The sequence below is a fragment of the Medicago sativa genome, chromosome 7 (assembly GCF_051527215.1).
Source record: "Medicago sativa cultivar Bolivia chromosome 7, Bolivia_mono, whole genome shotgun sequence".
Classification (NCBI taxonomy): Eukaryota; Viridiplantae; Streptophyta; class Magnoliopsida; order Fabales; family Fabaceae; genus Medicago; species Medicago sativa.
The window spans coordinates 86,926,712-86,947,124 of record NC_140755.1 but is presented as its reverse complement, the minus strand read 5'-3'; the positions used below and the strand labels follow the sequence as shown (position 1 = coordinate 86,947,124).

At 33.6% G+C, this 20,413-nt stretch overlaps 2 protein-coding genes and 1 pseudogene across 3 annotated transcripts; 1 reads left to right on the top strand and 2 right to left on the bottom strand.

Moving 5' to 3' along the window:
* Positions 1-9,281: 9,281 nt before the first annotated feature.
* Positions 9,282-10,782, bottom strand: LOC146909713 (UDP-sulfoquinovose synthase, chloroplastic pseudogene; annotated as a pseudogene). Its single transcript, XR_015020238.1, has 2 exons — positions 9,715-10,782; positions 9,282-9,683 (listed from the first exon to the last, which is right to left on the bottom strand). The product of XR_015020238.1 is annotated as a UDP-sulfoquinovose synthase, chloroplastic pseudogene (transcript).
* Positions 10,783-13,692: 2,910 nt separating this feature from the next.
* On the top strand, positions 13,693-15,365 carry LOC146909712 (putative 2-oxoglutarate-dependent dioxygenase AOP1). The gene is made up of 3 exons (XM_085726434.1): positions 13,693-14,106; positions 14,395-14,722; positions 14,876-15,365. The coding sequence occupies exons 1-3, from the start codon at positions 13,730-13,732 to the stop codon at positions 15,140-15,142; spliced, it is 972 nt and encodes a 323-aa protein (XP_085582560.1). The 5' UTR covers positions 13,693-13,729; the 3' UTR covers positions 15,143-15,365.
* Positions 15,366-16,340: 975 nt separating this feature from the next.
* On the bottom strand, positions 16,341-20,413 carry LOC146909711 (UDP-sulfoquinovose synthase, chloroplastic-like). Its single transcript, XM_085728154.1, has 3 exons — positions 20,273-20,413; positions 18,545-19,614; positions 16,341-17,109 (listed from the first exon to the last, which is right to left on the bottom strand). Exons 2-3 carry the CDS (start codon positions 19,574-19,576, stop codon positions 16,708-16,710), a joined length of 1,434 nt encoding a protein of 477 aa, XP_085584280.1. The 5' UTR covers positions 19,577-19,614; positions 20,273-20,413; the 3' UTR covers positions 16,341-16,707.

Sequence of the window (20,413 nt, the reverse complement as noted above, 5' to 3'; positions counted from 1 at the left end):
TTCTTCAGTATTTGAAGCCCAGAGACCAGGGTTTGAAACCTTGAGTACATCTCCTCAATAGTTTCATCATCATTCATCTTGAACAACTCATACTGATGAACTAGCATAAGAAAACAAGATGCTCTGCTGCATTATTTTCTTTTGCTAGTAAAATTATGGAGATAACATAAGAGCTTGTGAATGAGGAACATCCCTTCCGTTTTAAACCAACATTCGACCATTACGATTATCTTTGAAGGTGAGAAAAACACAAGAATGGGGGGTTGAATTGTGTTAGATTTTTCTTCGTTTCTCCTAAACTGAAGAACACTGATCAGAAGCAGAGTGAGACAACTTCTAAAGTGATATTCAGGATCTAAATGCAGCGGATAAAAACAGAGAGAAAGAGAAGAAAGACACAAATCAATTATATTGGTTCCTTCCACAATCCGGAAGTAGTCTAGTTCCCCTTGCACTTCCAAGGAGATTTCACTAGAATGTAATATCTGATTACAATTGCTCAAGCACACAGCAAGAGACTTCCTTTGCTCAAGCACACTTTGCAAGAGTCTTCCTATGCTCAAGAACACAATCAAGAGACTTCTATGCTCAAGCACAACTGCAAGAGACTTCTATGCTCAAGCACAACTGCAAGAGACTTCTAATCAAACAAGATTACAAAGAAAAATGTTTGAGGTTGAACACTTGATATACAATCAGAGGTGCTCACAATACAAATCAGATACAGACTCTAAGACTTAAGAATTTCTAAGATAAGACTTTGAGAAACAGAAATTCTAAGTGAATGCAGAACAATTTCAGCAGAGTTTTGGCACTTGTAAAATGTTGATGAGTCTTGTGTTCAGCATTACCAATCTCTAAGTCTTCACTCCTTTATATAGAGGTGTGAAAGAGACGTTGTGAAATTGCCAGCAAATCAAAAGAGTCGTTGTTGAAGCTTGATCAATCACCAATGATCTTTTGCCTGATATGGTTGTTGTCCTATGAAGAACCAATTTGAAATCCATTCCTATTGTGAAGGAACATTGTTGCAGGCAGAGCTGTATTCTGGAGCTGTTTTCTTGTCTTGTAGCGTGGACACTGCAGAGTAGTGGAGAAGGTGGTTGTACAGTTCATACACTATGTACTTTGTCAACGCTTTTTGAAGATATGCATCCAATGCCTTCAAATCTTCACAAAATGATCGTTGCTTTGTATTTCCAGTCTTCTGCATTGCTTTCAACAATAGACAGCTTTTGAAGTGATAAATCTTGAATCTTCAGCTTCTAGTGATTTTCAGCTTCTGATGAGGTTGCTTCTGAGTAACTTGCTTCTGATGAACTTCAGCTTCTGATGACGTCATCATCTTCAGGAGCACTTTTGACTTCAGGAGCACTTTTCTTCAGACGTTTTCAAGCTTCCTTTTCTTGATTCCTTAGCTCTCTTTTTGTTCTTCAGAACCTTTATATGATGTAAACTTTTTAACTATGGTCTTGTACACTTGCACAAATATTAGCTAGTCTAATTGACAATTTTTAATACCTTGTTATCATCAAAACTCTCTAAGGTTAATTGTTAAACATATTTTGTTCCAACAATCTTCGTTTCTTTCAAAAGGAAAAAATGAAAGAACCTATTTCACGCATGGACGCCTATTGTGGAAATAATTTCAAGCCTAAGTGAATATGAATGAATCAACTTTCTCTTGTCTATTGAGAATTGTGTGGAAATGAATTGTGTGTTGCTATATACATGAATGTATTGCTGCCTTATGTGTGCTCTTCTAGGATTTTTTTTTTCTTTTGCTTTGTAATAATTTGTGTGTTACTATTGTAAACAATGTATTTAATGAATGACGAAAGTCTAAAGTTTGTAATGGAGGGAAGTAAATGTAAATCCTTTAGATAAGTGTTTTATGAGTTCGAAAGTCTTCTATGCATTGGTTTGAAGCACCATCGTATCACCCTTAATTTTCTAGTTATGATTTTAGGTACAAAAGAAGTTCAACTTTTATGGGAATTAATTAATTCTACGCTCCAATTGGTAGCAGAGGATACTCGAAAAAATAACACATTTAGTATCTTAATATCATCGGCAAATCGTACATATGTTCATATCATTTCACATTTTTATAATCCGGCATATTATAAATTCAAACCTATTTATCGTACATAATAGTATTTTTTAATTAATCTCCAAATTAGATGACATAATGCTTGGCAATGTTCTCTCTTTCAATGAAAACGAGACAAAAATTTATTCCAAAATATGAATACACTTTTCATGTAATCACCTAAAAGACATGAAAGATAATAACTTAAATGTTGGACAGAAAATGAAACATATTGTTATTTTTTGACAGAAAATGAAACAAATTGTTGTCTATCAATTGACCAATAATTATAGCAAATCCATTTGTACCCAAAAAAAAAATTATAGCATATCCATAATTATAAAACAATAAGAATATTAAGATATCCGGCTGTAGGGGACCTAAAATTATGTCTTTTAGTAAGTTTCTATCAATTACCAATAAATATGGTTGTATTATTATAACTTCAAATAGATTTCTGTGGTACAACATTCTTTGGATATTGAAGAAAAAAAATCTAAACAAAAACGTTATAATCAATGTGAGCAAGAACGTGTCAACTCAATCTTTCTGACCCTACCAGATAATCAAAGGACTACAACATAATCATTATTTATTTATTTTGTGAAGGCAACAGAGGGACTAAATTAATTCATGATATGCGATTTCATAGACTAATTTGTTATTAGGATATGCTAACAAGTGCCATAGGGACACTTTATTGTTTCATAAATTCGAGCGAGAACTTGATCAACCTCTGCAATTTTGAGGACTAAAATGAAATGATGATTTGCCTCAGATAAAATTCAAGCAAAGGATATGAAGTACAATTCATACTCATTTATTGAAAACTTTCATCGTACTATTTTATAAACACATAAAATAGCATCATTACACTGATAACAACACATAAAACAGCATCATTACACTGATATTTGTTGTTTTAGGATTTCCAAATTATTGTATTTGGATTTCCAAATTCTATTTTCTACCGAAGTTGTTACTAGGTTGAGTCACGACCAGGTCGCTCTCTTTAAGACGTTTCGTGGCACTACCCAAAATTGTGCAAGGTAGACTATCAACCACGCCGCCTCCAGGATAAAACAAGCCCAGCTACAACTGTGCGGTTAACTACTGCACCGTAGAAAACCATTCGAGAATTACACCTTCAAATATGGTACTAAGACCACTCATTAATACTGAAACCAATTTAATATGGTATTATTACCATTCTATATGGTGCTAAGACCACTCAAATATGGTGTTTCCACCATTCTAACTTTTAAGTTCTCCAAACTTTCAATATGGTACTACGACCACTCAAAATATGGTGATACCACCATTTCTCCTCAAATAGAAAAATATTTAAATAATTTTTATATACCGTTAAGATCATTCTTGATTCCGACGGGACATTATTATTCCAAATAGGGACTATGATCTTAAAAGTACTCTTTATTCCGAAGGGACTATGAACTTAAGACCATTCTTAATTCCGAAGGGACATTAAACCGAAAAGGGACTATGGTCTTAAGAACACTCTTAATTCCGAAGGGACAGAAAGGATTAGAAAAAGGAGAATGACTTGTTAAACAAGTCGAAGGAGGGAGAAGAGATGAAAGACTCGTCAACACAAGTCAAGAAAGGGAGAAGAGAGAAAGAGTTCCCGACAACTCAATGAAACTCTTTGGTGTGTGGAATGCACTGTGTGAGCTCTCTATTTATAGAGAAAATTCACAACTAATAAGTGAGAAACTTTGGGAACAAGTAATATGAGAAACTTTGGGAACAAGTAACATATTACTTTGCGATTAAGTAATTCACATATTAGATCTAGTACAAAAATATCTTAATTGAGTACTAAAATATATTAAATTTAGTACAAAAATATATTATATTATGTACCAAAATATTTTAGCAAAACTTGGGGACTAAGAAAGCACTTTCTAATAATGATTAAATTAATTATTTAATTTATCATTTCCAAATAATAAAATATATATCAATATATATTTTTTCTCTAGTGCTTATGTACCCCCATTAATTAGAGGTACACCCCCACTATGTAAACACTACTAATGTGTGTGTTCTATCCGATGTGGGACTTCCACTTTTTTCAATTCACACAACACTAGTTCTACCCAACATGGGAATTTGTGTTTAGTCTTTTTAACTCAATTTCCACACATGTTCCAACAATCCCCCACTTGAATTTAAAAAATGGTTTCATAAATAACGTCAAAAACGTCTCCATAAGATTTGCTAGTAAACAAAGGTGTCGCCTACAACTTGAACCTCTGCATAGCGAGTAAAATTCTGATTAACAAGAGTTGCTTACAGCATTGAACTCTATCTCAGACATAGAACCCACACACAAACCTTTTCATAAGGTGTATTCTAAAAGCCCGTGCGTTTAAGGCCTTGCACGTGTATCCCGGTTTTAACGAACGCTCTAGGTATTCTGCCCCGAATCCCATAGGAACCGGCCCTTAGTTCCACATTCGTATAGGTGGGTCTATCAAGAGTACTCCTGTAGCTATGTACTCCACTCCAAATAGAGTATAGATCTCATTAAGAGTTTCTATTATCTCATCCTTCTGTCACTACAGGAATCATGCTTTCTTACTTTTAACATAGCATGTTCTATCACTTGTGACTAGTTATTACCCATTGAACCTATTTCTTGGGATCTCCAGTCATGTAGGTCGGGTTACCATCACTTGTGACCTTTGGGCATTAGTCCCATCCTATTGGATGTGTTTAGGACTTTCTTTCTAGTAATTCCTTTCGTCAAAGGATTAACTAATTCTTTATCAGTACGTACATGATCTACTTTAACCGTTCCTTTTGAGAGTAGCTAGCTCTCCAATCCTTTATGTGTTTATGCCTTAATTATCGTCTCTAACGATTCTCAATTTTTGTAATAGCTGCAGACTATCACAATAAATTAACACTTCGAACAACGGTTTCACCCACTAAGGGTTCTCAGCTAGCAAGTATCTTATCAACTTGCTTCTTCACTAGTTTTCTCTAGTGTTCTCATCTCAGATTCATTCCATAGTGGACTGAGTCAATATTATTTGTTTTAACAAACAACTCCTCTAGTGATGTTTAATATGCAAACACTAGTCGCTAAATATTCATCTGAAAGATGTTCTATTTTATATCTTGTACCATTTAAGTACAATAGGTTACTCCTAGTGAAGTAATCTTAGAGTCATAATCTTCTTAAGGCACCTCATGACTCTTTCTATAGCATGGCAATGCTTCTCATCCGTCTACTAGTAAACTTGCACAACAATTTCACGACATAGGCAATGTCGGGTCTAATACATTCAGTGGCTTACCTAAGGACTGCCAATGATGCTCGCATATTTTATTTGTTTAACTCCATCTCAAGTGTTCTTACACTTGGATCATAATATATGATTGCAAGTTTACGGTGAAATAATTACATTTCTTTAAGATCTTCTCAACTTTGTGAGATTTATCAAAAAAGTTCTCTTTTCTGATCTAGTAATCTTGAAACCAAGAATTACTTCAACTTTGTCTAGGTCTTTCTTATCAATGTTGTTGATAAACAATGATTTCACATAATTCATAACATGAATCTTTAAACCAAATATGAGCAAGTTGTCTTCATAGAGACATATGATCGTGCAAATATTATTTGTCACTTTCATTCACTTTATACTCATTCGATAGCATTAGAATGTCAAAAAATTTATGTCATTCCTTTTTAGACCTCACAAAGAATTATCTAACTTACAGAGCTTGTTTTCTTGTCCATGAATCACAAAACTTTCAGGTTGTTTCATATAGATTTCTTCTTCTAGTTCACCATAAAAAGAGGCAACTTTCACATCCATTTGGAGTACTATCGAGTTATGAACGGCGGCTAAAGGGACTAGTACTCTTATGGATATGATTTTCGTGACTGGTGAATGAATGTCGAAGAAATCTATATTTTTCTCTTTGTCTAAAACCTTTGACTACAAGGAGAGCCTTGTATTCATCAATCGTGCCATCAGGTTTTAGTTCTTTTTCCCAAAATCCAAATACAACCGATTAGTTTGCAACTATGAGGCAAGTCAACAAAGTGTCATGTTTTGTTAGACTCTAGAAAATCCATTTCATCGTTTATTGCTTCTTGCCAAAATTCAACATCCAATGAGGATATAACTTCTTTAAGGCTTAATGAATCTTCTTCCAATGTATAAACCAAGTCCATACTCTTTAGCAATTTTAGCTTTCTTACCTCCTTGAGGTTCTATAACATCTCATATGATGTTTTCATAACTATTTCTAATTACATGAATGTGATTAGATATAGTGCCCCCACCAGTTCTTAATTTTTAGAAGGGAATTTAGTTTACCCCCACTAGTGCCCCCACTATTCTTTAATTTACAGGGGTACTTACTTCATAGAAATCAGCATCTTTTTATTCTATGATCACTTTAACATTTAGGTCCTAAAACCTATATGCTTCGTTATTTATAACATACCTAATGAATACACATTCATAGGCTCTACTAGTGAGTTTAACTCTCTTGGGGTCCTGAAGCCAAATATAGTCCGGACAATCCCAAGTTCAAAAATAAGACGAGTTGGATTGTCTTTTCTTCAAAAATTTCTTAATTAGAATTTTTGTTCTTAGACTTGGGTTCTCCATACAACATAAATTTCAATTTTTGTTATAAAAATTGAACATATCAAGCGTATCAATTTTATTTTCCAAAATTCACAGTCATCAATAAATATGATAAAATATCATTTTATCATTTCTAATTTATGTGTCATCAAATTCACACATATCATAATTTATTATGTTTAGAGATTCATATTCTCTAAATTCTGATTTATATGAATTTTTGGTTCATATATCTTGACTGCAATAAATAAAATTGTCTAATTATATAACGTTGGAATTAAGTCCAAGTTACTCAATAATTAAACTCTTGTTCATAATCAATTTTGATATGTCAAATATTTAAAATTACCCAACTTATATAGAAGGAGAATTTAATTTTCAACATACCATCAAAGTGCAATCTTTTTCCACAAGAATGCATGGTACACAAGTCTCTCTTTAAGTCTGAGTCAACTCAGTCTTATTCAATAGAAATCTGAAATTCAGATTCTTTCTAATTTTTAGAGTAACTAACTTCCGAATTTTAGCACTCCCTTAGAACTAAAATCATGTTAGTTCCTTCAACCAATTAACCAAGGATACAAATTTAAGAATATTAAATTTGCGCATTTTTTCAAATGGTTATTCCAGGATGGTATAGAACAATTCACTAATGTTACGGTCGAATCCATCCCAACAAATTATTAGCACAGAAGATGTTCGCTGCATATATTGGTTTTTCAATAGCAAGAATGAATTCATATCCAATATAGGTTCATCATGCTTTTATGTAATTGCATAAAAGTTCTTTAACATCGTCAAAAGTCATATTCTTAATCAATATGAAAGGTAAACAAGCCAGGCAAAATTAAATGGAGCTACCGTGGCTTTTAATATCAAATAAGATCAACATTGATATCTCATGAATTTTAGTGTTATTGTTAGAAACAACAAGCACTTCGTTGTTTCAGTCAAAAGATGTATTTCTATAGCTTGCTTTATCCTTCTTGTATCCTCAATAAGTAACTTCTTCGGTAGACATAAAGAAACGTCTTAAAATTGTTATTTTAGGATTTCCAAATTATTGTATTTGGATTTCCAAATTCTATTTTCTACCGAAGTTGTTACTAGGTTGAGTCACGACCAGGTCGCTCTCTTTAAGACGTTTCGTGGCACTACCCAAAATTGTGCAAGGTAGACTATCAACCACGCCGCCTCCAGGATAAAACAAGCCCAGCTACAACTGTGCGGTTAACTACTGCACCGTAGAAAACCATTCGAGAATTACACCTTCAAATATGGTACTAAGACCACTCATTAATACTGAAACCAATTTAATATGGTATTATTACCATTCTATATGGTGCTAAGACCACTCAAATATGGTGTTTCCACCATTCTAACTTTTAAGTTCTCCAAACTTTCAATATGGTACTACGACCACTCAAAATATGGTGATACCACCATTTCTCCTCAAATAGAAAAATATTTAAATAATTTTTATATACCGTTAAGATCATTCTTGATTCCGACGGGACATTATTATTCCAAATAGGGACTATGATCTTAAAAGTACTCTTTATTCCGAAGGGACTATGAACTTAAGACCATTCTTAATTCCGAAGGGACATTAAACCGAAAAGGGACTATGGTCTTAAGAACACTCTTAATTCCGAAGGGACAGAAAGGATTAGAAAAAGGAGAATGACTTGTTAAACAAATCGAAGGAGGGAGAAGAGATGAAAGACTCGTCAACACAAGTCAAGAAAGGGAGAAGAGAGAAAGAGTTCCCGACAACTCAATGAAACTCTTTGGTGTGTGGAATGCACTGTGTGAGCTCTCTATTTATAGAGAAAATTCACAACTAATAAGTGAGAAACTTTGGGAACAAGTAATATGAGAAACTTTGGGAACAAGTAACATATTACTTTGCGATTAAGTAATTCACATATTAGATCTAGTACAAAAATATCTTAATTGAGTACTAAAATATATTAAATTTAGTACAAAAATATATTATATTATGTACCAAAATATTTTAGCAAAACTTGGGGACTAAGAAAGCACTTTCTAATAATGATTAAATTAATTATTTAATTTATCATTTCCAAATAATAAAATATATATCAATATATATTTTTTCTCTAGTGCTTATGTACCCCCATTAATTAGAGGTACACTCCCACTATGTAAACACTACTAATGTGTGTGTTCTATCCGATGTGGGACTTCCACTTTTTTCAATTCACACAACACTAGTTCTACCCAACATGGGAATTTGTGTTTAGTCTTTTTAACTCAATTTCCACACATGTTCCAACAATATTATATTACAAATGGTAATAGTAAACACAACAACAGTCCCTACGTAAACATATGACTCGAGGAAAAACACTATGAAACTCCAAAGATCTATTCTACATTAGGGTATGAAGGTTTCACATATTGATCCCAGGATTGTAGTAGACAAAAGCTAGAATACAGCAATTTGAAACATTCAATCCAATACAGCACAATCTAATCACAAGAAGTGTCGTAATTATGTAGGGTAAGATCATGCCAGCAGCCAAGCACACACCTTAGGATGAAAGAGTTTTTGTTTTGACCCCAACCTTTCTCCAAGAAACACCAGGCATAATTTGCTTAGTGTCAACCCGGTCTTTGTACTGAACCGCAAAGTTAAGCAGTGAATCAATGAGAGAATCTGAAAGAAAGTGTGGCTTGAGTCCAAGATCAACTAGTTTAGTGTTTTTGCAGTTGTAATAATGCTCCTCTAACTCCACTCTAGGGCTAGGCACTGATATGGTTTTCACATCAAGGCCCAACTTCTCGCCAGCTTTCGTAACAAGTTCAGCTAGTTCAGTCACTTTAAATTGCTCAGTAAATTGATTGAAGACTCTGAACTCTCCAGGGTTAGCCGGGTTTGCAATGGCAAGCTCAACACATTGAACTGTATCACTTATGTCAAGGAAGGCCCTAGTCTGAAACATGTGAATCACACAAGTAACATGCAAATATTGCCTGGCCTCCTTTACCATATACAGTGAGTGGATGACCAACAGCAGCCTGAACACAGAACCGATTCAATGCAGTTCCAAATATTGCATCATAGTCAAACCTGTTACACAACTCTTCATGCATTGCAGTCTCATCTGTTCTTACCCCATATACCACTCCTTGATTCAGATCAGTTGCCCGAATCCCCCAAGCTTTGCAAGTGAAAGCTATGTTATGGGAATCATGTACCTTGCTTAAATGATAAAATGAGCTAGCTTGCTTTGGATACGGCAAAGTGTCTGTCCTTCCGTTGTGAGTGATGGTAATATAACCTTCCTCAATATCAATATTTGGAGTTCCGTATTCACCCATTGTCCCAAGCTTGACTAGATGACAATCCTCTCTGTACTCTTTTATAGCAAAGAGCACGTTCAGTGTCCCGACAACATTGTTTTGCTGTGTATACACAGCTCTTGACCGGTCTATCATAGAGTAAGGAGCGGATCGCTGTTCCCCGAAATGGACAACAGCATCAGGCTCATAGGACTTGAAGGTTTCGGATAAGAACTCAAACTCGCATATATCACCAATGTATAGCTCAATACTTTTCCCAGTGAGAGATTTCCAACACTGAATGCGATCCTGGATGGAGGAAATTGGTGTGAGAGAATCTAGTCCAAGCTGGTGATCAAAAAGACGTCGAACAAGGTTGTCAACAATGGCAACCTCGTAACCTTTGTTAGAAAGGTGGAGGGCAGTTGCCCAACCACAGTATCCATCTCCACCAATGACCATCACTCGCTTCGGTTTAAAAGGGTCGCCAGAACTAGTTTGAACCGGGGCTTCCTGGCCAGTTGAAACTGTAGAAGCATTTACAACTGCCAAACTTTTCCTTGGTTTCTGTTCACGCAAGAAAAGCCGTCTAAATGGATTTTTGGAGTTATCAAAAACAACCGTGTTAGAAAATGATGTTGAGCATTGGTGAAAAGGTTTTAAACAAGGTTTGTTTGAAGCGGAGAAAGTCAAGGAGCAAGAAGATGATAGCAATTGAGCCATTTCGATTAGAGGTTCCTCTAACTATTTCACTACAAGAAAGCTTGAGTATTCCGACCAAAAATTTCCGAGGAACAATGGTTTCTCGCTAAAATTAAGGATTTCCGAGGAACTTTTTCCTCGGTATGTCCATGTCAGAATCTCTGCTACCACTTCCTGCAAACTGAGTGCGGCGCGCTTTTCCAAGATAAATACCGAGGAAAATGTTCCTCGGAAAATATGTTGTCATTATTAAATTCGTTTCAAAGCGTGTATGACCTTATAATGTATTAAACAAGGATTTTATATAGCAAAAAATCATTTTGATACATTTGAGAGAACACTACTCTTCTCTGTCTCACTCTTTCTTTCTCTCTCACAAGGCTGGATCTAATATAGCGCTTCTCATCACTTTCTCACAGAACCAAGCTCGGTCACACAACCATTGAAGAACTCAATCAAATATTCAAAGGTATTCTCATCCTTTTTTTTGTATGATTTGGTGATTAGGGTTTATAATCTTTGAAATATTTTTAGTGATTCTTCTCAAATCTTTCAATAGAAGCTAAAAAAAATCAAGCTGAGTTGAAATTCTCCATTTTTGTTTTTGATTTTTGCTGAACCCACAAAACCCTTTTTCCCCAAAATTCCATTTTTCATTTTAGCTTTAAGTTGACAATTTCTGGTGGATTTTTATGATTTTTTATTCAATTGGTTATTCTTTGGGGATTAGAGTTTATAATCATTTGGGCACCCTTTTTGATTTTGTATGTGGTTTATAATCATGACAGTAGTTAACAATACTCTTTGTAATTCGTAGCAACCTAATGTATAGATTTGAGTTGTGACAGAGAAAACCTGCTAACACATTCCATTGAAATTGGATTAACACAATACTACCATGTAAAACGTCTAATTAAGAAGAATGAAAACTCATGAAAAAGTTAACCAGGTCATGTCTATCTCTAGCTCACTATTCTTTCTTTCTATTTTAGATAATGTTAATTTTTAATTTATTAAAGAATTAAATTTGACGTGAAGAAAATATTTTCACATACAATTTGGCGCTTTTTTGAAATTTAAATTTTGAAACACAGGAAAATAATTATAATTTTTATATTTTTTTTAAATATAATACATTCCGAGGACAACGTTCCTCGGAAACGCTAGTCACTTCTATGTCAGCCACAACAGGTGCGGCAGACTGTGTGTTAGCCGTCACATCTTAATTCCGAGGACATGTTTCCTCGGAAACAAAAGTTCCTCGGAAATTTCCTCGGTATTTGGATTGCAACCAACTATTTTTCCAGGACATGAGTTCCTCGGAAAAAGTTGGTATTCCGAGGAGATTTGGACGATTTCCAAGGAATTTTGTGCCTCGGAATTTCAGTGCTTTCTTGTGGTGTTTCAAAAAGGTTCCTGGAACAAGAGTTAAAATCTGGTCATTTGCATTTGAATTTCAAATCATTTCTTTTTTATTTGAAATGATTAGAGCCCATTTTTTTGATACATTTTGGGAAATTATTTGAGGTATTCAATATAATATAGAAGTGGAACAAGATTACCCTAAAAAAATAGTGCAACAAGATTAACGTTTTTTTTAATAATCTAAAATCTGATTAGAACGATTTTTACAAATAAAAATAAATATTCAATAAAATTTGATCCATATGCTCTTATAAAATTGATTAAAGAAAGTTTATGTGTCAAATACACCAACTTTCTTAGACCTAATTTTGCTTATAGTTAAGGATAAAGTCAATTTGTATTCCTTCTGAATAATTAATAAAATGTTTTCACCAATTTCTCTAACATTCACTTTTTTATTGGATGAAATCATTGTATGTTTCATCAGTTTATATAAGTTTCATTTCCAAAGTGTATGATCCACATTGATTTTAAACAAATAAGAGAGTAAATGTTAGAAAGAGTGTTCAAGAGAAAATTTTGCTAGCCCCATTCAAATAATTAAGGACATACTCAAATTTATATTCGAATATAATCTGGTCTTAGAAAAAAGTTTATTATGAACACATAAAGAAGCCAAGAGGAAAATAAAGATTAATTTCATTTATCATTTCAAATATATACATATAAATATATACATACATACATACATACATACATACATACATACATACATACATACATACATACATACATACATACATACATACATACATACATACATACATACATACATACATACATATATATATATATATATATATATATATATATATATATATATATATATATATGTTGTCATCATCTATAAAAATAAAAATCAAAGTTTAAATATTTTTTTTTCCTCTAAATACACCAACTTTTATTTTTAGTCTCTCTAAAAGCTTTGGTCACTCTAAATATTAATAAATATTTTATTACAAATTCAAGTCGCATGTTCCAAGTGATTTTTTTTATGAGGCATGTAATTGATAAGTACATAAAATATCATTAGTTTAATGATTTAACTATTAAATTTTTAATATTTATTAATTGATTTATCTATAACTTCAAAGTGAAGATTAAATAATTAACTTATTAAATTAATTAATATTTTAAGGTTTTAACAATGATATGTCATAAAAGCAATGGCTAGAATTGCTAACAGAAAAATAGAGACAAAAGTTTAAGGGAAAATTTGAGAGAGACTAAAAATAAAAGTAAATATATTAGTTAAAGGAATTGAAATTAGAGAAATGATATTTGAACAACGTTTTGGTACAATTTTTCAATAATTTTCTCTCTTATATTCACATTGTTTTGTTATTCTCTCTTTTCTTTTTCTTTTTTCTTTTTATTGTTTTGACCAATAAGCGGAGAAAACAACGATGTTATCTCAAAGGTTGTCACAAAATAGTTCTACAAATATTATTTCTCTTTGAAATATATTCATCTAAAACATATAAGGTAGGTTTCTCAGGCTATAAAATCAACACGAGATATAGTTTCCTTTATAACCATGCACCAATTATTTTGAGAGTGAGAGAGCATCATGGGATCAGAAACAGTCTCTCAAATAATCCCTGTCGTTGACTTGTCCAACCAAAACATGAAACCTGGTACTGACACATGGGTCTCAGCTTGCAATTTTATGAAGACTTCACTAGAAGACTATGGTTGTTTCGTAGCACACTATGATAAAGTTGGCAAAGAACTTTGTGACAAAGTTATCTTTGGAATTGAAGAATTCTTCAAGCTCCCTTTGGAAACAAAAGCGCAAAAGATAAGTGATAGACCTTTCCATGGCTACTCAGGACAACTCTCAACACTTCCCTTATATGAATCTTTGGATATCCAAGATCCATTAACTATGCTTGGATGTCAAATATTCACCAAAATCATATGGCCTCAAGGAAATGATCGTTTCTGGTTGGTATACTCTTTCCATAATATAGATTCATGAAGCACAGACACTCCTCGGATTAAACATGTCCCGGTGTCAGACACGTGTTGTGTCCGACACAGACACGACACTGATACTTATAATTGCAATGAATTATGTGATTTTCTCAAATTATTAGTGGTCTCGGCGTGTCAGTGTCCGTGTCGTGTCCGATGTCTGTGTCCGTATCTGTGCTTCATATTCTCTTATCTTGAAATTCCATCAAAATATATATTTATTGATTATAAATGATAGATGTTTAATTTTGATTACAGCGAAAGCTTCAATGAGTACTCCAAATTGTTGGGAGAATTAGACCATATAGCAAAGAGGATGGTGTTTGAAAGCTATGGTGTTGATATGAAAATATGTGAATCATTGATAGAATCAAGCAATTATCTCATTCGATGCTTGAAATATAGAACAAGAGAGATGGATGAGAAGGATTTGGGATTAACACCTCATTCAGACTTGACCATTATATCTGTAGTACATCAGCTAAATAATCTAAATGGCTTGCAAATCAAATTGAAAAATGGTGAATGGACTGAGGTTGAGGCCTCACCTTCCTCCTTTGTTGTCTTAGCAGGGGACGCATTCACGGTGAGTATACAATTAATTCTCAATCATAAACATTAATTGGTCTAAAAAATAATTGTCTTGGACCGACTCAACAATGTTTAGATGATGATACATGTCTCTTCTAATTTAACCTAGGTCTCGAGTCTAAATATAGATGTATTTTTCATTTGCTAGATATGGAGTAACGGAAGGATACGTGCATGTGAACATAGAGTTATAATGAATGCAACCAAAACAAGATACTCAGCTGCATTATTTTCTTTTGCTAGTAAGATTATGGAGATACCAAAAGAGCTTGTGAATGAGGAACATCCCTTGCGTTTTAAACCAACATTCGACCATTATGATTATCTTCGTTTCTTTCAAAAGGAAAAAATGAAAGAACCTATTTCACGCATGGAAGCCTATTGTGGAATTAATTTCAAGCCTTCAACAATATGAATGAATCAACTTTCTCTTGTCTATTAAGAATTGTGTGGAAATGAATTGTGTGTTGCTGTATACATGAATGTGTTGGTTGCTGCCTTATGTGTGCTCTTCTAGGATTATTTTTTCTTTTACTTTGTAATAATTTGTGTGTTACTATTGTAAACAATGTATTTAATGAAAGTCTAAAGTTTGTAATCGATGAAAGTAAATGTCAATCCTTTCGTAAGTGTTTTATGAGCTCAAAAGTTTTCTATGCATTGGTTTCGAGCACCATCGCATCACCCTTAATTTTCTAGTTATGATTATAGGGACAAAAGAAGTTCAACTTTTATGGGAATTAATCAGTTCTACGCTCCAATTATGTGCTCGGGGAATTTAATTGGTAGCAGACAATACTCGAAAAAATAACACATTTAGTATCTTACTATCATCGGCTAATCGTGCATATGTTCATATCATTTCACATTTTTATAATCCAGCATATTATAAATTCAAACCTATTTATCGTACATAATAGTATATTTTAATTAATCTCCAAATTAGATGACATAATGCTTGGCAAAGTTCTCTCTTTCAATGAAAACGAGACAAAAATTTATTCCAAAATATGAATACACTTTTCAAATAATCACCTAAAAGACATGAAAGATAATAACTTAAATGTTGGACAGAAAATGAAACATAGTTTTTTTTTAAACAGAAAATGAAACTTTTTTTTTTTTGAAGAATAAACAGAAAATGAAACATATTGATCAATAATTATAGCAAATCCATAATTATAAAACAATAAAAGTATTAAGATATCCGGTTGTAGAGGACCTAAAATTATGTCTTTTAGTAAGTTTCTATCAAGAGGACGGTTACCAATAAATATGGTTGTACAATATAGCTTCAAATATATTTCTGTAGTACGACATTCTTTGGATATTGAAGAAAAATATAAGCAAAAACGTTACAATCAATGTGAGCAATAACGTGTCAGCTCAATCTTTCTGACCCTACCATATAACCGAGGGATTATTTATTTATTTTGTGAAGGCGGCGAAGGGACTAAATTAATTCATAGACTCATTTGTTATTAGGATATGCTAACAAGTGCCTCGAAGACACTTATTGTTTCATAAATTCGAGCGGGAACTTGATCAATCTCTACAATTTTGAGGACCAAAATGAAATGATGATTCACCTCAGATAAAATTCAATCAAAGGATACGAAGTACAATTCATACTCATTTATTGAAAACTTTCTTCGTACTATTTTATCAACACATAAAATAGCATCATTACACTGATAACAACACATTAAACAGCATCATTACACTGATATTATATTACAAATGGTAATAGTAAACACAACAAAAGTCCCTACGTACACATATGACTCGAGGAAAAACACTTTGAAACTCCAAAGATCTATTCTACATTAGGGTATGAAGGTTTCACATATCAATCCCGAGATTATAGTATACAAAAGCTAGAATAAAGCAATTTGAAACATTCAATCCAATGCAGCACAATCTAATCACAAGTGTCATAATTATGTAGGATAAGATTATGCCAGCAGCCAAGCACACACCTTAGGATGAAAGAGTTTTTGTTTTGACCCCAACCTTTCTCCAAGAAACACCAGGCATAATTTGCTTAGTGTCAACCCGGTCTTTGTACTGAACCGCAAAGTTAAGCAGTGAATCAATGAGAGAATCTGAAAGAAAGTGTGGCTTGAGTCCAAGATCAACTAGTTTAGTGTTTTTGCAGTTGTAATAATGCTCCTCTAACTCCACTCTAGGGTTAGGCACTGATATGGTTTTCACATCAAGGCCCAACTTCTCACCAGCTTTCGTAACAAGCTCAGCTAGTTCAGTCACTTTAAATTGCTCAGTAAATTGATTGAAGACTCGGAACTCTCCAGGGTTAGCCGGGTTTGCAATGGCAAGCTCAACACATTGAACTGTATCTCTTATGTCAAGGAAGGCCCTAGTCTGAAACATGTGAATCACACAAGTAACATGCAAAAAATTAATTAGTGGCAAAGAATACTTGTTGCATTACCATCTATACACTAGTAGTAGCCATTTCCATTAACAAATTTTTCAGCATCCACCATGTTCGTATGTAAATCTCATCTTGTACTTCTAAACCATATTGAATTTCACGGTAATAAAAACCCATATTGAATATGCTGACTATCCAAGAAGTAATTTAAACAATAAATTGAGTATAGAAAACAGAACTCTTAGATTGAAAGATCTTCGCCTAAAGTTTTGAAGGGTACGCGAAACCTATTCATTGAAGATCAAGCCTTACATTTATTTTGCTATATGTGTGCTTCTCCTATTAATAACACATTTTTTTTAACATTATTCCACACAAAAAATATTTTTTTAATCTTATTTTCTAGGCTTATTCAATCACCCGGTCCCTTAACTTCATTGATTGTCTCAATTTGGTCCCCTAACTATAATTTGTACCAATTTGGTCCTCTATGTTTTGCTCTGTTACTAGTTTTAGTCCTTTCTGTTGGTTTCTCTCAAAAAAACGTGAACAGAAAGGACTAAAACTAGGAACGGAGCAAAACATAGGGGACCAAATTGGTACATAAGTTAACGTTTTTTTTGAGAGAAACTACCAGAAAGGACTAAAACTAGTAACGAAGCAAAACATAGGGGACCAAATTGGTACAAATTATAGTTAGGGGACCAAATTGCGACAATCAATGAAGTTAAGGGACCGGTTGATTGAATAAGCCTATTTTCTAAAAAAATATCTGATGTGTTCAAAAAAATTAATTCATATAGTATTGATATTACTAACATTGATCAATAAAATGAAGAGACAAAAAACTCCATTTGAGGTACTACTCTATTGAAAGCATGAAATCTTTTAGAAATAGATTCAGAATCTATGCACATAAAAAAAGGTATTTTTTTTCAATTTTAGCCATCATATTTTCCGCAGTTATATGGTTTAATTATTTTCATCACTAAAATGATTGCTTAGCTGTAACTGTAAAAACTTGAAAGTCAAGATGTAGTCAACAAATCATCAATGAAGTAGCAGTCAGTGTTTGATTTGATTTCTGCATTCCTTAGCAGTTTTTCTTTTCGACACAATTTTGGATCAGGTTAATATGCTTAATAAGTTAATAATGGAAGTAAATGTCAACGCAGGTTATTATAAAATGTATTCTACGAGGTAATTAAACTTTTGATGAATATTTTAATAGTCATTGTTAATTTTCTTTAACCACTAAGAAGCCTCACCAATACTCTTTAATTCTGCACCAGTAATGACATAAACACATCCAAGTTCGAAAAGTTTGAAAAATTCAAAAAATCTATGATTTTGCCATTGGAAACAGTCACTGTTCTACTTATCAGTTATCAATAAGAAATAAACAAGGGATTGGTATGTTACCTGGCCTCCTTTACCATATACAGTGAGTGGATGACCAACAGCAGCCTGAACACAGAACCGATTCAATGCAGTTCCAAATATTGCATCATAGTCAAACCTGTTACACAACTCTTCATGCATTGCAGTCTCATCTGTTCTTACCCCATATACCACTCCTTGATTCAGATCAGTTGCCCGAATCCCCCAAGCTTTGCAAGTGAAAGCTATGTTATGGGAATCATGTACCTTGCTTAAATGATAAAATGAGCTAGCTTGCTTTGGATACGGCAAAGTGTCTGTCCTTCCGTTGTGAGTGATGGTAATATAACCTTCCTCAATATCAATATTTGGAGTTCCGTATTCACCCATTGTCCCAAGCTTGACTAGATGACAATCCTCTCTGTACTCTTTTATAGCAAAGAGCACGTTCAGTGTCCCGACAACATTGTTTTGCTGTGTATACACAGCTCTTGACCGGTCTATCATAGAGTAAGGAGCGGATCGCTGTTCCCCGAAATGGACAACAGCATCAGGCTCATAGGACTTGAAGGTTTCGGATAAGAACTCAAACTCACATATATCACCAATGTATAGCTCAATACTTTTCCCAGTGAGAGATTTCCAACACTGAATGCGATCCTGGATGGAGGAAATTGGTGTGAGAGAATCTAGTCCAAGCTGGTGATCAAAAAGACGTCGAACAAGGTTGTCAACAATGGCAACCTCGTAACCTTTGTTAGAAAGGTGGAGGGCAGTTGCCCAACCACAGTATCCATCTCCACCAATGACCATTACTCGCTTCGGTTTAAAAGGGTCGCCAGAACTAGTTTGAACCGGGGCTTCCTGGCCAGTTGAAACTGTAGAAGCATTTACAACTGCCAAACTTTTCCTTGGTTTCTGTTCTCGCAAGAAAAGCCGTCTAAATGGATTTTTGGAGTTATCAAAAACAACCGTGTTAGAAAATGATGTTGAGCATTGGTGAAAAGGTTTTAAACAAGGTTTGTTTGAAGCGGAGAAAGTCAAGGAGCAAGAAGATGATAGCAATTGAGCCATTTCGATCAGAGGTTCCTCTAACTACTTCAAACACGTTCCTGAAACAATAATTAAAATCCGGTCATTTGCATTTCACTTCAAATAAAAATACAATATACATAGTTCATAGCGCAATTGAGTAAGAGACTCACTAACTTAATTTCCATCTTTGTATATCAAGAACAAGTAACCAAAAGCAAAGACTAATAATTTCATCATCAGGCATCAACACTCAACAATCGTGTGAATAAAAATCAACATAAGGAACAGACGCGCTTTGAGAAATGGAAGATAAGATAAGCAATTATGATCATTATCAATTTTGTAGGGTATAAAATCACTGTGAAGTGCTTCAAATTAAACCATTTTTCATTACCTCTTTCCCTTTCTTTTTACTGAAATTACCTCCATTCCTAACCACTTCAGAACAATTTTAACCAAATCAAATTTATCTAGAATTTCCATTAATTTAAAATAAAGCTTTTATTCCAATAACAATAATCCACCCAAACACAAGTAATGATTCTGAAAATCAACAAAAAGGACTTGACCCACATAAAGAAAATGAAGTATGAAAATAAAGTTATAACCTTTACATGCTCAAAAGACTCTAAACACAATTCAATCCATGCCCACTTCATAAAATTGTGCAAACATGGAAAACAACAGAACAATTCAAGTGAAGAAGGATATAGGTTGAAAAAGAGGATAACTAACCTGGAGAGAATGCAAAATTAGAGTGTAGAGTGAAATGGATTTTGCTAACATGTGGGTTCTGGATAAACCCTTTCTACAATGCAATATTTGAGTTTCGATAACAAGTATCAATTGGGGTTCATAGGAATATCCTTCTCTTCT

Bases quoted from the DNA above. Each gene is read 5' to 3' on its own strand.
- LOC146909712 (XM_085726434.1), top strand. From the start codon at position 13,730: ATGGGATCAGAAACAGTCTCTCAAATAATCCCTGTCGTTGACTTGTCC. The intron at 14,107-14,394 runs GTTGGTATACTC...TTTTGATTACAG, and splicing joins CAAGGAAATGATCGTTTCTG to CGAAAGCTTCAATGAGTACT. The intron at 14,723-14,875 runs GTGAGTATACAA...TTCATTTGCTAG, and splicing joins TAGCAGGGGACGCATTCACG to ATATGGAGTAACGGAAGGAT.
- LOC146909711 (XM_085728154.1), bottom strand. From the start codon at position 19,576: ATGGCTCAATTGCTATCATCTTCTTGCTCCTTGACTTTCTCCGCTTCA. The intron at 17,110-18,544 runs GTAACATACCAA...CACATGTTTCAG, and splicing joins TATATGGTAAAGGAGGCCAG to ACTAGGGCCTTCCTTGACAT.